The following is a 15,051-nucleotide window of genomic DNA, read 5'->3' on the forward strand; positions in this document are numbered from 1 at the left end:
ACTGGCGCAGCCCCCCGTGGGTGGGCAGCCCCCGCTGCAGCACTCTCACCACGCTGCCTCTGTGTGAGGCAACAGCTGCCCCGCAGGCTGAGGAAACCTTTCCCCTGGGCCAACACGCCATGCAAATCCTCCTGACCTATTGCTCAACCAGACGCTGTAGTTACTCCAAAACATTTGTGCAACGCAGGCCTTCAGGGGCGCGGGGGAGGCACTGCGAGCCACGGGGAAGTTTGGGGCTGCTTCTCACTCCTGGCCTGTGGCTGTGCCAGGAGGGCTGAGCTGGCTGCCGCTCCCCCCAGTCGCTGCAGCAAGGGGTTTAGCTTTGGTCCCCCAAGTCGCTGCAGCAAGGGGTTTAGCTTTGCTCGGGGCCACCTGCTCAAGGGGAAGCTGAGACAGCAAGAAAGCACTTCTGCTGCCCTCGTGCAACTCCTTAAGGGAAGACTTTCCACGGGCAAACCCTGGCCTGAGGGAATGCAGGGGCATTCAGGGCCTAAACCCCAAGGCACTGAGGAAGGCTGGTGACAGGTGAACTGAAAAATGCGTGGCTGGAGGGTGAGCACTGACAGGTACCTGCACAGGCAGCACTCCGCCATCCCCAGCACACCACCAGCCTCCCTGCCCCTGCCTGCTTTCCTGCCCTCTGGTAGGACCCAGACCCTCTCTAGCTGTTGCACCTTTCTGTCCACTTCGGTGCAATGTTTAGTCTGTGCAGTTACTCACTTTCTGCATTTCTGTCTTACAGCAAGACTGTACCCCAAACTGCCTCAAATATGCAGTGCAGAGCTGCTGCTGCGGTCAGGACACCTCTCCCTACCTGCAGGGAGAGAAACAGCCCTGCAGCCTCAGAGGTGGGTGAAAACAGAGATTTGATGCTGAACCTGCTTGCTTGTAAGGTGGCCTGCCCCAGACAGGTGGTATCGCCACAGCCCCCATGTAACCCCACACGTGTATGTGCTTCTATTACACAGCAGCCCCTTTCCCACAGCCCGTACAGGAGCCGTGGGTCAGATTCCTGCCTCTGGAAATGCCTTAAAATGTTAAGAGTTGAGCTAGCCACATCCTGGAAATCCCCCGATGGGAGGGAACCAGATGGGTTCAAACAAAAGTTCAGCAAGCAAGAAGGGCACAAGGCAGCTGGTGCAGGGGAGGGGTGAGCAAACCCTGGGGAACAGGCTGTGGCCCCACAGACATTGGGTGCCCGATCCCTCTGGGCTGGGAGCAGGGGGCTGCGTCCACCGCCCAGGGCCCTTCTGGATCACCGCCCAGCACAGGGGAGGGAAAGACAAGAATCCAGCAGTGTCTACCCTGACCTTTGCCACAGCACAGCTTCCCATTTCTTCCTTCCCTTTTTTGAGTATTGATTTAAAAAAAAACAACAAAAAACCACAAAGTCAAGATATCCTGCAGCACTGACTTCTGAAGGCAGGCTCTTCCCCTGCCTGTTCACCCTTCCATTGTGCAGTGGGAGCAAAGCCTTTCCTTTGAGGATATTTAATTACCTTTGCCATCTATTTCTAGCACAACTGGGAAGGCAAAGAGGAGACTGTTCCCCTCTATCCTCAAACACATCAGCAGACCCCTCATTCCTCTTTAGAAGCACCTTCACTCAGCCTCCTCACCTTCACGTCAGAGTTTTTCCTACCCCAACCCACCCTCCTTGGTTCCCTTTACCCCGCCTTGTGCTTTTGGGAAGGATGCAGCCACAGCAATCTCCTCATGCTGAGAGTAGGAAGCAACACAGATGACAAGTGAGAATGACTTGACCACTGCCAGAGGGTGAAGGATGGCACGCTTGATTTGGAAGGAAAGAGCTAGCGATGGCTGTGCTCACCAGACTTGTTTTGCAGAGCTCACAGCCGTTCAGCCAGCTCCCGCTGGCCCCACTGTCCAACAGAAACAGCCTTGGGTCATCTTAGCAATTCTCCTTCTCTTTCCCATTATTATGCCCTGACTTTTCAGGTGCCTTCTGCACCCCGTTCTCCAGCTCAGCCTGGGAGCTGCCCCCTTCGAAGAGAACAGCAGCCATTCCTCACCCTGTCAGGGTAGGAAAAGCTGCTCAGAGAGGAGCGAGCCTCCTGCGGGGCTCAGCACAAGGCTTTACCAACTGCACAAGGCCAACAGGATGGAGGCAGGGCAACCCCGCTGAAATACAGGAAACTTTCAACAGGGTGTCTGTGTATGACCTCCTTAAACTTCAGTAGATCAGTAAGCTTACAAGAAGATCTAACCTATTTTAAATGGATAAGAAACACAATGCAAATGCACAGCAGTCATGACAGGTCCTCCCTGCCGATGCACCCCAAGGAAGTGGTAAGCCACAGGATGTGTCTTGAAAATTCCACAATAACAGCACAGCGAGAGCCTGCCCAAGCACAGCAGCCCGCCATGTGCAGGTAGGCAGCTCCTCCGACTCAGTGCAGACAACTGTGTGGGGCAAAAACCCATGCAGCTTTGACAGTTCTGGTCAGCATTCCTCATACTTCCTGAGCTCCCGGGCACCGCAGTGAACCGGCCCACCAGGATACATGGCACACAAGAAAGGAGTACTTGCACTCAAACACACAGAATGCTCCAGGGGCAGGAGGCACAGGTTCACTCACGCAGAAGCCTTGCATGAGACAATGACAGAATTCAGAGAAACAGTGGCTGGATTTTGGCTGGGTTTTCTGGGTGGCATAGCAGCACACACAGCAGCAGTTTGTGGGAATGATTTTGACCAGATTTGTATTAGCAACTGACCCTCCCAGATTGCTTCGTGTGCCACCAGGACTGTCACTGCAATAGAAGAGGGCCATTAACATCATAACCAAACTAAGTCACCACCAGGTCTTCCTTTTCTGGTTATGGTAAGGAACCTCTGTGCTTCTGCACAGATTCCTTTAGTTGTGTCGGTCCAGCTTTGATAGAAATAAAAATAAGCATTCCCCCCACACCTACACATCCTGCAAAACTAAAATTAGCTATTAAGGTATTTTACAAGAAGACTGGCCTTAAAATCCTGCAGCATTTTTCAACTACAGACCCCACTACAAACAGCAGAAAAAGTCTTCACCTGGTTAAAAGGTCTGATCCAAATCTATGACGCATCACTTAATCCCCTCCCCACCAAGACCCCAGCCATCATACAGGTACAGAGCCACATGAGCTTACTGTCACTTCAGATGACATCCTCCAGAGGGTTCCTCTCCCACAGCCAATAAATGACCTTTCAGACTGTGAGGCTCCAGATTTGCTTTTTGAAACAAAGGACTATCTCTGGGAGCACCTGCCTTCCTTGTTTTTTATTAACTAGAAATAGTCATTGCCCTGTATTAAATCAGGAACACAAATTTGAATAAAGACTATAAAGTTATTTAGCAAGTCAGATAGGAACATGTGGTTCTGCAGTATAGCAGGTGGGAGGGGAAGATTCTTACACAGAAATGTGAGCATTGATATTCCTACTGCATTTCCTTCCCAGTTCATAACAAAGCTTTAGAGCAAAGTCTTGACATGTTAGAGTTCACATATTATCATATGATCATGCTTGACATCTGACACAGATGTGCTATACAACTGGCTAAAATACGTATTTATTTCCAGACTATACTGTAGAGTGCCCATTAAAACTGAAGCACAGCCCATGCTGTTTATTCCAAAATTGTTTGAGTGTACTATCCTTTAGCACCCGAGACATCCAGCACCACCGTGGTTCTCATACTGCAGTTAGAAGCACATGCCAGCGCACTGCTGCCTCACTGCACCTCGACTGCCAGTGCCTCCCCTATGCAGTGAGCTAACCTCAGTAATGCCAAATAAACAGTAAACACTGGACATGCTATTATCTGCTACAGCAATTTGGAGCAATTTGATTTTTTTTTTTGACCTGTCACTCTGCATCAATTCACAAGCCTGTCAATATCCAGCCATCAGGCTGTTGCTGCCACTAGATTGTGTATGAAGATCTAAGATTGTCAGAGGAACCCCAGGAAGGAAGGATAATTCCTCTGACTTTCCTGGAAAGCCAGCCAAAATGTTGAATGGTCTTCCAAAAAGCCACCAGAGACCAAATAACTCAACTCAGCAGTTTTTATTCATATAACACAAGTTCTTACTTTGCCATGGCTCTCACATGGCTGCCTCCATTCAGTACATAAACTATATACTGCATAATGATACAGGAAGTTCAGTAAAATGTCAGCTTGTGAGTATAAAATGTTAATCTTCTGATTGCAAGAGAAGAAGCATATATCAGCATTCCACCAGAAAAACAAAAACCACGATGCCAAGTAACGCAATGGCTGAGTCAAGACTAGTACTAATTAAAAACAGCATCAAGCAGCAAGTTGCTGGACAATAACATTAAAAACCATTTTTCCTGTAATTTACAAATATGCAAAGTATCAGGTTACTTAAAATTAAGAAGCATTTTGCTTACTAACATGAAACATTACTAATTTGTAATGTATCATAATTAACCAGGTATACAGGTTTCTGTGTCCCTGTGGTTTTTATGGCACATGGTGCCAGTCTGGGTAGGTCACTCCTTGGACAGTCAGAGGGAAGAACAGTAATAGACAAAACCATTCCTGAAGAGGGTTCTCAGAAACAGCTGTATTCCACTCTCCCCTTCATAGTTTGCCACTCAACAACCTTGGTTTAACCACAAGATGGACGTATTTAAAAAACATAACAGAAAACACAGATACAATGTGTATCAACAAATCAACTGCTTCTGGCCTGCAAGTGCAAGAAACATCTTTGCATTCTAAGCACAGTGAAATTCCAGGACCAGAACCAATTACTACAGCAATTGGGTTTGCATATTTAAAATTGTTACAGTATCTACAGTAAAAAACATCTTACAGAGTAAGAGGGAATGAAAGGGGAACAGTCTTGCCAAATAAGTCTTACTCTACATTTTTGGATGCTGCTATAGATTGACGAAGCTGAAGGGGACAGGAAAACATTAGTAAGAAGATGAAGCAGCAGCTTTACAGAGAAAAATACTAAGGAATCCTCAGGAACAGTACTGGCAGCAGTCCAGACATGACTACAGCTGTTTTACTGAATGCTCAAAACTATTGCTGTCTGAAAACAAAAGGCACAACATCATAAATCCTCCTTGTCAGTGTTGTACAGAGATAGCCTAAGACAGGTTACCAGGCAAGGTCAATGTTTTAGAGCAGCATCAACAGCGTGGTCATCCACGTGTTCTGACAACTGCATTTTTCAGCAAATGCCAAACACACAACTTGCATGTAGCTTTGGAGCAGTGTCAGGCCTCTCATCCTGAGAAAGGATTGCACTCCTAGCTCCTCTTATTTCTGGGAGCTGAGCAGCTTGCTAAGCACTTGTGCTACATATTGGAGAATGACCTCATCTCAGGAAGGTAACCTTAAGTGGGAGGGGTATGGGAAGCATCATGAAAGAAGTGCACCAATAAAACCAAATTAAAGACAGCTAAACCCAGCTTCATACTATATTTATAATCCAACATTTTTCCACAGGTCTGCATGGCAGTATTTACTAAAGAGGCTTAGTTAACAGCTAAGAACAGCCTTGACAATGCATTTCTGTCTTCACAAAAAAGCCTCACACCACTGCAAAGGTAGTACCCCCTTATCTTTCACAAGCCCCCCCCCCCCAGGAGTCCTCCCTCCATATGCCTGATAATACACTAAATCATCTCAAAACTGAAGCTAATGGGAGGAGTAAGGTCACATTCAGTTCTGAACAACTGTAGGAATTTAGGGTGTGTCTGACTCACCATACAATCCCAAAGGAAAAATCCTGCTCTGAAGCTGCAGCCTCTTCTCCTGTTCAGCACCCAGAGCCTCTTCAACAGCCTCTGGGGAAGATGGGACCCTAGGGTGCTCTCACCTCTCTAAGAGGGGCACACTGTCACGTCTAGACCAGAATTTGCTGTGAGCATACCACATCTGGTACCCAGCCTCCAACTGGAGCCTGGTATTTCCAAGGAAAAAGGAGAAGCCCTCAGAAGGCATCTACAGCAGCTACAGAGTGCAAACACTGCCTCTCAAGCTTTTCACATGCCTGGCTGCCCTCAGCTTCTGCCTCATATACCTGGGTTCTGAGACTTGTACGTCAGTATCTCTGCAGCTAGCCTTTGGGGATCCAGAAGCCGAGGGAAACGGCTCATCACAGCATCAACTAAATGGGGATGGAATATGCCACACAGCTTGACATGCACATTGGCCCGCTCCTCTGCAAACTGGTCAGAGACAGCCCACTGGCAGGAGTCCCCATACGCTGGCCCTGGGGCTCTCTGTACTGAACGAGGATCTCGCACACTGGTAGATATCACTTGAGGCGGCGGCGGCATCTGGTATGGTTCAGACCAGTACTCCCGAGAATGGGGTGGAGGGGCATTATACTCATTGGGCAGGCTGTATTGCCCAGCATTAGCTGGGTGTACAGGTACTCCATAGCCTGAGAAAGAGTGAGGTGGCCCTGAGTGAGATATCTCAGGGCTATACTGCAAGAAGCTAGCACCAGAGGAGGAAGATTTATGGGAACCATGCTTGTAAGAGACCAGACCATTTTTCTCTAAGCTGGGAGAATGTGGGTAGACAGGTCTCTGCCTACCACAGGTGCAGACTGCCACCTGATCAGCATGGGAATGATCACAGTGACTGGTAGATCTGTAAGGCCACATATCAGACAGTTGGTTCTCCAGAGACCCAATGCCTGAGTCAAGATGCTCCTGAGAGATATAAGACAGAGAGTCCATATGAGGCTGCTGGTACCTGTCAGAAGACCTGTGGCTCCCACTGTTAGGGGGGATGCTGCCTGACACACAGCCTTTGACCTGAAGTGAAACATCGCTGGGCTTTGCTTTGTGGGTCAAGCTTTTCCTCTCTGCAGAGACCTTCTGCAAGGAGCTTTTATCACTCTCTGTGGGCACAGAGCACAAGAGCTCTGCCTGGGAACCTCTTTTGCCCTTTTTCTCCTCCTTGGCACTGGTACTTCTGGTAGGAGACAACCTTGCGTTGGCTCGGAGTTCATCAGCTAATGAGCGCTGGGGCTGATTGATCCTTTCAGGGTGGTAGAATTTACACTTGATTCCATAAGTGCATTTCTTCCCTGCAAGGAAAGGCAGAATATGGAATGACCAGCTGAATTTTACTAAATGCATGAATTACACTTGCACAGACACCTCAGTCTTCATGTTTAGAAGGCAGGTCTTACCATAGGGGCACTGTTGTTTCTTGTGCTCTGGCACCACAGGTTTCTTTCTGAGAAAGTTATCCAGGCTGGGGCCATGTCGCCCTAAGGGATCATCTGGAGGCATAAACCTAAAGAAAAATAAATCTCAATCAGAAGCAGTTCACTTTCTTGGGTGAGGGTTTAATTTCTTCTCAGTGTCTCCCATTTCACTGAAGATTAAAAGCTATCTGAGCCCTAAAAAGCTTTCCCATTTCACTGCTGATATACCCTCCTGTCACCTGGTAAAGACCAGCATGAAATGCTTCACTTCAGGCACAGAAGAGGTTTTGTGCTCTGCTGCTGACCAGAATTAGTACTTACTGCTGGGCCTGCTAGTGACTGTCCTGTGAGGAAATCTAGCCCTGGAGCTCTCCTAGGAACTACAGCAGAGCTCCTAGCTCCAAACCATGAACAGCTATTGAGATTACTCCAATTCCTTATGCCTTTGTACCTCACCACAGTTGGTTAGTTCTTCCCACCACACTTCCTTCTACATAAAAAAAATAAAAATCTCTCTACAGCATTTTTTTTCATTCCGTACCAGCATTTTGCTCTTTTCATGCATCACTTGCTCTTGCTTCATTAAAACAAGACAGCATGCTCACACGGATCTTTTTTAAAAGCAAAGGAAGAATGGGAACATACTTGTCATTAACAAAGGAATACATCAGCAGACTCTCCTCAATGAATTTCTTCCACTCAGGACGCTCGTTCTGCAGGTCCCGATAAGTATCGTTAGAAACCACAATGCCATCAGACTCATGTGCCAGTTTCACAATGAATCGATCATCATAACAGACAACACGCTTGCCTCCAACCCGCCTGGAAGGAGTGAACACCAGAATTTTCTTCTTTTCAAGGTCACGGAGAATGTACTGGTCTAGAACAAACACAACTGTGAACACACTTACACAGCCCAAAGGCCTTCGCACAGATAAAATAACAATATAAATAAATGACAAAATTCATGTAGTCATTTCATCTCTCCACAACCCAGCCTGTAGTCTCATCTCTTTTCTTATACCATCCATCACGCTGTCAGAGGCGGACTCCTAGCCCCTGTGCCTGCGTGACACCTGAGAACAATTGGAGCACACCACAGAGGCTGCTGTAATTCAGCAAGTCTCATCCACACAATCTTTTGCTTGCAAAGTGTGATTTGCATTTAAGACTGGCAGGCTAATATCTTTTGTAGTGTCATACTACGTGCATAGATTTCTGAGCAGAGGTACTCAGAAATCTCAGTTGTTTGCCAGTTCAGAGCAAACTCCCCTCAATTTGGATAATTCGGACTAAACTCCCATCAAGCTTTAACTTTTAACATGTAGCAATTCTGTGCGGTCCCCCAGTGTTGAATATGTTATAGTCAAATACATTGCGTGAAGATGTGTCCCTGAAAGAGGAAAAAAAATAAAGTAATAAAAGACAAGAAGTTAGAAAGCAGAGTAGTATTACATTCTTTGTTCTCTGAATTATTGCAACTGATCCAGGCAAGAACTTGCTTAGGGGAGAAGTTAATGACTAATTCTCACTGGTCAGCTCAACTTACTGGATCTCCTACTACTCAGATCTTCCATTCATAAGTTAATTACTAACTAGCCAGAACTTTGCAAGCTCATTAAGCGACAAAGCATTAAGCCTGAAAAGCTACTTTTGGTTTTCATATTTCCACACCTGTTATAAGTACATCTGGTCGTGGCTGCTCCTTCCTCCAAGATGGCACAAAGACTGTAATATCCTTGTGTCCCCTGTCCCAAAACCACTGGACAGCCAGAAGGATGCCTCGGCAGGAGAACACTTCTTTATTTCCATGGCTGCATCAGAGAAGAAAATTAAGGACTTCAATATTCAGGTTATGTACAGACTAGGCAGGCAATACACTAAGCAAATGGATGCAGCAATTCAGACAACCTTTAGTGAAGAAGTGTTAAAGAGTAGCACAATCAGTATTCATTGCTCATCTTGTGTAAACAGAAGCACTAAGATCTTCACAGGACTACTGTTCCTTTTAGGACCTTAGTATACCAATAAACACCCAAATTCTCACTGGGAGGGAGAAGGCAGCAGTAACCGTTGCAGCCGCTCTGAAACAGAGCCTTTGCTTCAACTCTGGACTCTAGCTCTTTATTTTTAGCCCCAAGTACAACGTGATCTTGAACACCCTTTGTCCTATTCTGCCAGCTAATGCCAGTGGTTAATCTCTGCCAGTGCAAACTGCACTCTCACTAGGTGTTTTGCTTGTAAAGTTACCATGATAAGAAAAACAAGATATTTTATGCGCTCTTACCTCAAGGACATCAGCACTGATGAAAGATGCTTCTTCATTATATTATGGCCCCAAAAGTCAGTTACAAATGCACAAAATAGCAACATCTCCTGTTAACAGGATCAGTGCTGAATGTCTTAACAGCACTTGGCAGTTTAAGAACTAAGTTTGACAACAGCATCAGAAGCTATGTACCAATGCAAAAAGCTGCTTCTCAATTATTTATTAGCTCGTATCAATAAGTTTCCAGAACTTCTAAGAGGAAACTACCACTCCTGTTTTACAAGTGCCAGTATTTACAGTGTAATCAGCTCTTCTGTTGATAATAGTGCTGGCAAACTTTCAACATTTCTGTATTACAGCCCAATTTGTCATTCTGGGGATGTAATAGCCTGCGTTTTATGATGAAACTCCGGTAAGATGTACTATACTGCAAATAACTGGTCTCATGATTCAGTAAGATTTTTCCCCACCTGGGCACTACCCCAGCCCAAAGTCTTACTCTTCCCATCTACACTTGATTGATATTTCAACTCCCACCACCACTTAGCACGCCAGTGAACTCCTCCATAAAGTAATTAGTGAAGAGCTTACATCCCAGCAGAGGCACTGCTAAGAAGCAGTGTTGCTGGAGTACTACTAGAAAGAAGCTTTACTTCTCGTCCTGTCCTCACCCTTCTCAAACTATTAAGAAAATTGAAGAGTTGTACCAAAATACTTATTCTAAAAGAACTATACATTTAGCAACAAAGAGACACCAAATGTATCTTCATTAAGAATCCCAAATTACAGAAAGTCTGACATTAACCATCAGAAGAAAGATGCTCTAAAAATTTTCTCCAATGTCAGACTGGTTTTGCTATAGATAAAGGTAGGTTACTATAATCTTTTAGAGATAAATGCAAAAAGCAGAGTTTTGGTTTTTTGGGGGTTTGGGGTTGGGGTTTTGGGTTTTTTTGTTGTTTGTTTTTTTTTGGTGGTTTTTTTTTTTTTTTTTTTTTTTTTGAGTCCCTGCTACCAATCTCAAATCTACAGAAGGTAGCCAATTGGGCTGATCTGATTTGGCAGCAGCCAAGAAAAAATTCCCTTAGAAGGAAGTAAAAGCTAATTTCCACTATGATTTGCATATGTTTGTCAAGAGCTGTTCAGGGAGGCCGCTGTACACACTGCAAATGAATCAGCAGGGAACATCACACCATCAATACAGGAAGTTTCAGAATGGAATTCCCCTTCTAGCAAATTGCTTAAAAAAGGCAGACTGCTTTTCTCATGTCAAACTCCGTCCTATTGGCAGCATTATTATTAAGGCCTGGCCTGTCCCAGTCACATTTGGTGTGATCTCTCCTGTGCTTTTTGGGGATAACTTCCAGGGGTAAACAGCTCCTCATTCAAAAAATCACAACCAATTCTGTTGTTTAAGCCTGAGCACTTATCTAAGGTGAGCTTCACTGCAAGAGTCACACTTATCAGCCCAGGTCTCACAATGGGCCATTTTCCTCAAGTGATTGCACAGCTGCTGCAGGAATAGGACGGTGCTCTCCTGCAGACACCCGGGTCAAATCTTTGACTCTCCAGCCCTGCTCTACAGCCATCAGAATTCCTTATTTGCCCTGGGACTCGCAGGCTCTGTTCGCTGGTTGCACAGCAGACTGTACCCCATCTTTTCCCAGTCCTGTTCTCAGAACTGTCAGCCACAGCTTGGAGAAAACCACACCTGAAAACAAATCTCCACTCAGCACTTTCACCTTAGACAAAAGGTACAGTAACACACACAGCAGCTCTGTGTGCACCCAGGTTTATTTTTTATAAAAAAGTCTGTGTACACAAACATACACTACAAGACCTATTAAGATAAAACACAGTGAAGGAGGCTTGCTTTTGAACTGCAACGACAAAGCCTAATTCGGAAGCCTGGTGCATTAAATTAACGGAGCCCAGACCCTCCTGTGCAGAGGTGGGGAGTGCAGCACCAGGGGTTGGGGCTGGGGCAGGCAACACTCACCATCGCAGGGAACAAAAGCCAAGGTGAAAGCAGGGACATCAGGCTAATAAACATCCAGCCCAGAGATTCTGGGCGCTCCATGGATATTAGGGCTCCTGCACTCCCAAGTTACCGCTCCAACCCAAGCGGCTTCGCAGGCTGCCTCTGGTTGCAGTGCCTGAGAGGACCTGCGCCATCAGCACCAGAACACCCACGATGCTGAGGGCAAGTTACAGCCCGGCCTTGGTGACACCAGAGTGCCCCTTTGACACCTCATCTGTTCTCTACACTGTAGGGAAATCCAACCAAAATACAAGAGTCGCAGTTTGGAGACTGGTCTCCAATGCAGGAGACAGCTCTGTGCTACAAAGCCTTCTCTAATTAAACCTGTAATTATTTATTGAGCAACTTCCTGCTACAGAAACTTACATAAAGCCATTAGGTAAGAGGACAGCGTATCTTCAGCTGTTCTCCCCATCAGCTAGAAAATAGAAGGAAATGCCTTTATCTCCCGGGAAGCACGCCGGCTCTCCTCAGAGCCAAGAGACCACCGGTTACGGGCTGGCAGCGACCACGGGCAGGAGAGGCTGTCAAGGCAGATGGCATCCGTGGACGCGATGCTCATCCTCGCGAGAGCTGTGCATTCTGGTGAGGTGCCTCGGAAAACACTACCGGCCGCTGGCCGGGCATCCAGCCGTTTGCAGCGAGAACCCCCCCCCGAGATTTTCAGACCCCCAGCTCTCGGCAGACCCCGTAGCCAGGGGTCAGGCAATAAAACCCACCGCCTGGCCGGGCCGCCGCAGCGAGCCCCCCGCCCGGCCGGAAACCCGAGACGCACCTCATGGCCACGTTGCTGCCATCGATCACGATGGGCTTCAGGTTCTCGCCCTCCGTCTCCTCCGGGGCCGGCACGGGCGCGGGGGTCTTGTTGGCGGCCCCCCCCCGCGGCACCAGCGGGGCCTCCTTGGCCTCCGGCGGGGCCTCGGTGCTCTCCCGCTCGGCCGGGCCGTGCTTCACCAGCTCCCCCAGCACCGTGTTGGTGTCGGCGTTCAGGCCCAGCTTCTGCAGCACGACGTGGATCTCCTCCGAGGAGTAGCCCAGCTTGCGGAAGAAGTCCACCTTCAGCTGCATCTCGGCGCCGTCGCAGGGCTCCCGCCCGGGGCTCCCCGCCTCCTCGGGCGGCTCCGCGCCGGGCAGGCCGCCCGGGCCGAGGCAGCGGCTCTCGCACGGCTCTCTGCCGCTCATCCTCTCTCCCAGCCGGGGCGCCGGCGGCCTGGCGGCCGGCAGCGCCTCAAGCCAGCCCGGCACGGAGAAGACGCTGCCCGCGCTCATGGCTCCCCGCGGGGGACCGCCGGCCTCCGCTCACGCCACGGACCTGCGGGCCAAGACGGGCGTTAGCAGCGGGCCCCGGCCCGGCCTCCGCGGGGCCCGGCCAGGGCCGGGCCGCGGCGTGTCGGGCCGGGCCCCCCCTCCCCGAAGCCGCCCGCCCGCCCGTCCGTCCGTCTCTCTCTCTCTTACCGGCCTGCCGCCGACGGGCCGCCGCTGCGCCTCCATGGGGCCGGAGCGGGCCGGGCGGCGGCCGCCGCTTTATACCGGGGCCCGGGCAGCGCCGCGCCAAGGCGGAAGGGCAGAGCGGGCGGGGGCGGAGCGGCGGCCGCTTCCCGGTCCGCCCCGCGTCCCGCCCGGCCCCGGCCCCGGCCCTGGCGTGCGGCCTCGCCTGGGGCCCCGCCGCCGGGCCTACCGCTCCCCGGGCGAGCAGAGCGGAGCGGGGCCGGGACTCGGCCGCCTCCCCCCGGCCCCTGCGGTTCCCTTTGGTCCCCTCCCAGCCTGGCCGATGGCTCCTTGCGGAACAACCCCGGCAGGGGCAGGTCCCTGCCGCAAACACCTGGGCTTTATGCAAATCGTGTTGCAATGCGGGCAGATTTGCCCCGACAAGCGCGCTCCGTAGGGAAACGCTCCCCTCCGCTTCCCGCTCCCCCACCCGGGGCCGGTCCCCGCGGCCCGGCACGGCGGGGGGGACGACGAGCGGGGCGGGGGCCGCGGCAAAGGCCCGAGTTAGCGAAGGCCGGCAGGTCCTGCGTGGAGGGGGGCGATGCCCTGGAGGAGATGGGTCCTCGGAGGGTTTGCCAGCGAGTCCGTGGCTGCTGTCGCTCTGAGGTTAAAAGCGTTAAAACACGAAAACTCCCCTCCCGGCCCTTGTTTTACTTCCCCCGCCACCGTCAGAGGTGGATGTCCAGTGGTAATTGAGTCCCAGAGCTCCGAAAAGCGTGCTTGGTGCTTCCCGAGAGAGAGCGCATCTCCTGACCGGTACGGGGTGTAAGGTGGTACCAGCCTGCTGCCCCTCACCATCTTGAAGACCAGGCTTTGGCCCAGGAGCTGTCAGGAAAACATCGCTCCAGCCCCGGCACACTCAGCACCCAGTCAGAAGGCAGAGCAGACCCGCGAGCTGAAACTGGAAAGGGAGGAAAATGGGACGGAGGGCAGGGGATGGTGGGTCGTGTCAGGTGCAGGGACAATCCTGCAGTCACCAAGGAGTCGCTGAGGATGCGCTGCTGCTGTTTAAGCCAAGCCTAAGCTGTAGGCGGCTTTAGGCAGAAGGAACGTGTGGATGCGCAACCGCAAGCTTCGGGCACACCAGCGAAGGTGCTCCGTGTATTGTGTTCTATCTGAGCTGTGCTTCCAGCGGCAGGTGCTTGGACACAACATACTGATGGGTGGACATGGCAGAGCGCGGTCAGGGGTGCTAGGCTGCTTGCTAGCTGCGGCTCCTGGCGTGGTGGCCTCTCCTGCGCCGGCGGTGACCAGCCCAGAGGTTGCCCACACAGGCTGCACGCCGGGCGTGCACCGCGCAGGAGGCTGGAGTCTCTGACACACGCCTCTTGCACCACTTTGATCCCGGTGTGATGCAGGTGGCTGTGATTCAGCTGGTGGAGGCTTATCGGCCCGGGCTTTTAGAGGAGGTAAGAGCCAAGAGGAAGCATCTGTCAGCCACCCGTACCTGTCCCCCAACTATTCGCTGAAGCCACCCTTGCACACTGTACGCAACTGCAGGAATTGAACTAACATTTCACAATGTGCAAAAATTTTACATCTCTGACTTCTGATTAATCATTCCTAAACGATTTAATGAAGGTAGTTGCAAATTTGCTTTCCTGAGGCCACGTACCAGAGCCCAACTTAAGAGCAAGGGAACTCTCCCAGTTACAGGAATACATTTGCATTCATCTTCCTTGTGGTTACCCTGAAACAATCATTTTTTCTTGTCTCTGGCCATGTCTGAAACCGCACTGTGTACTCAACAGTAACACACACACAGAGGCTAGATTCAGATCAGAGATAATATCCTTAGTCAGTACTTAAGTAGGTGCTTTCCCAACTCTTCTTTCCCTTGGAATCTACTCCAGTCAGCATGAATCTAGCATTGTTTGTGTGCTTTTGCTTCCAGGCTAAAGTCTATTGCATCAAAAAGTACGGCCACAGATGTGCTTTTTATAGGAATTACCCCAAGTTAAGAGCCACAAAGCTGGATCTTCTGATTTATGCAAAGCAGTGACAGCAACTGCATGCTGCCTGTTTTGATTTGGTAAGAAGAGAA

At 49.9% G+C, this 15,051-nt stretch overlaps 1 protein-coding gene across 1 annotated transcript; it reads right to left on the minus strand.

The window, feature by feature from the left end:
- Positions 1-4,054: 4,054 nt before the first annotated feature.
- On the minus strand, positions 4,055-13,124 carry ZC3H12A (zinc finger CCCH-type containing 12A). Its single transcript, XM_069802858.1, has 6 exons — positions 12,975-13,124; positions 12,295-12,831; positions 8,884-9,023; positions 7,855-8,089; positions 7,192-7,298; positions 4,055-7,086 (listed from the first exon to the last, which is right to left on the minus strand). Exons 2-6 carry the CDS (start codon positions 12,786-12,788, stop codon positions 6,059-6,061), a joined length of 2,004 nt encoding a protein of 667 aa, XP_069658959.1. The 5' UTR covers positions 12,789-12,831; positions 12,975-13,124; the 3' UTR covers positions 4,055-6,058.
- Between the last annotated feature and the right edge of the window lie 1,927 nt (positions 13,125-15,051).

This window comes from Haliaeetus albicilla, chromosome 16 (genome assembly GCF_947461875.1).
Source record: "Haliaeetus albicilla chromosome 16, bHalAlb1.1, whole genome shotgun sequence".
Taxonomy (NCBI): Eukaryota; Metazoa; Chordata; class Aves; order Accipitriformes; family Accipitridae; genus Haliaeetus; species Haliaeetus albicilla.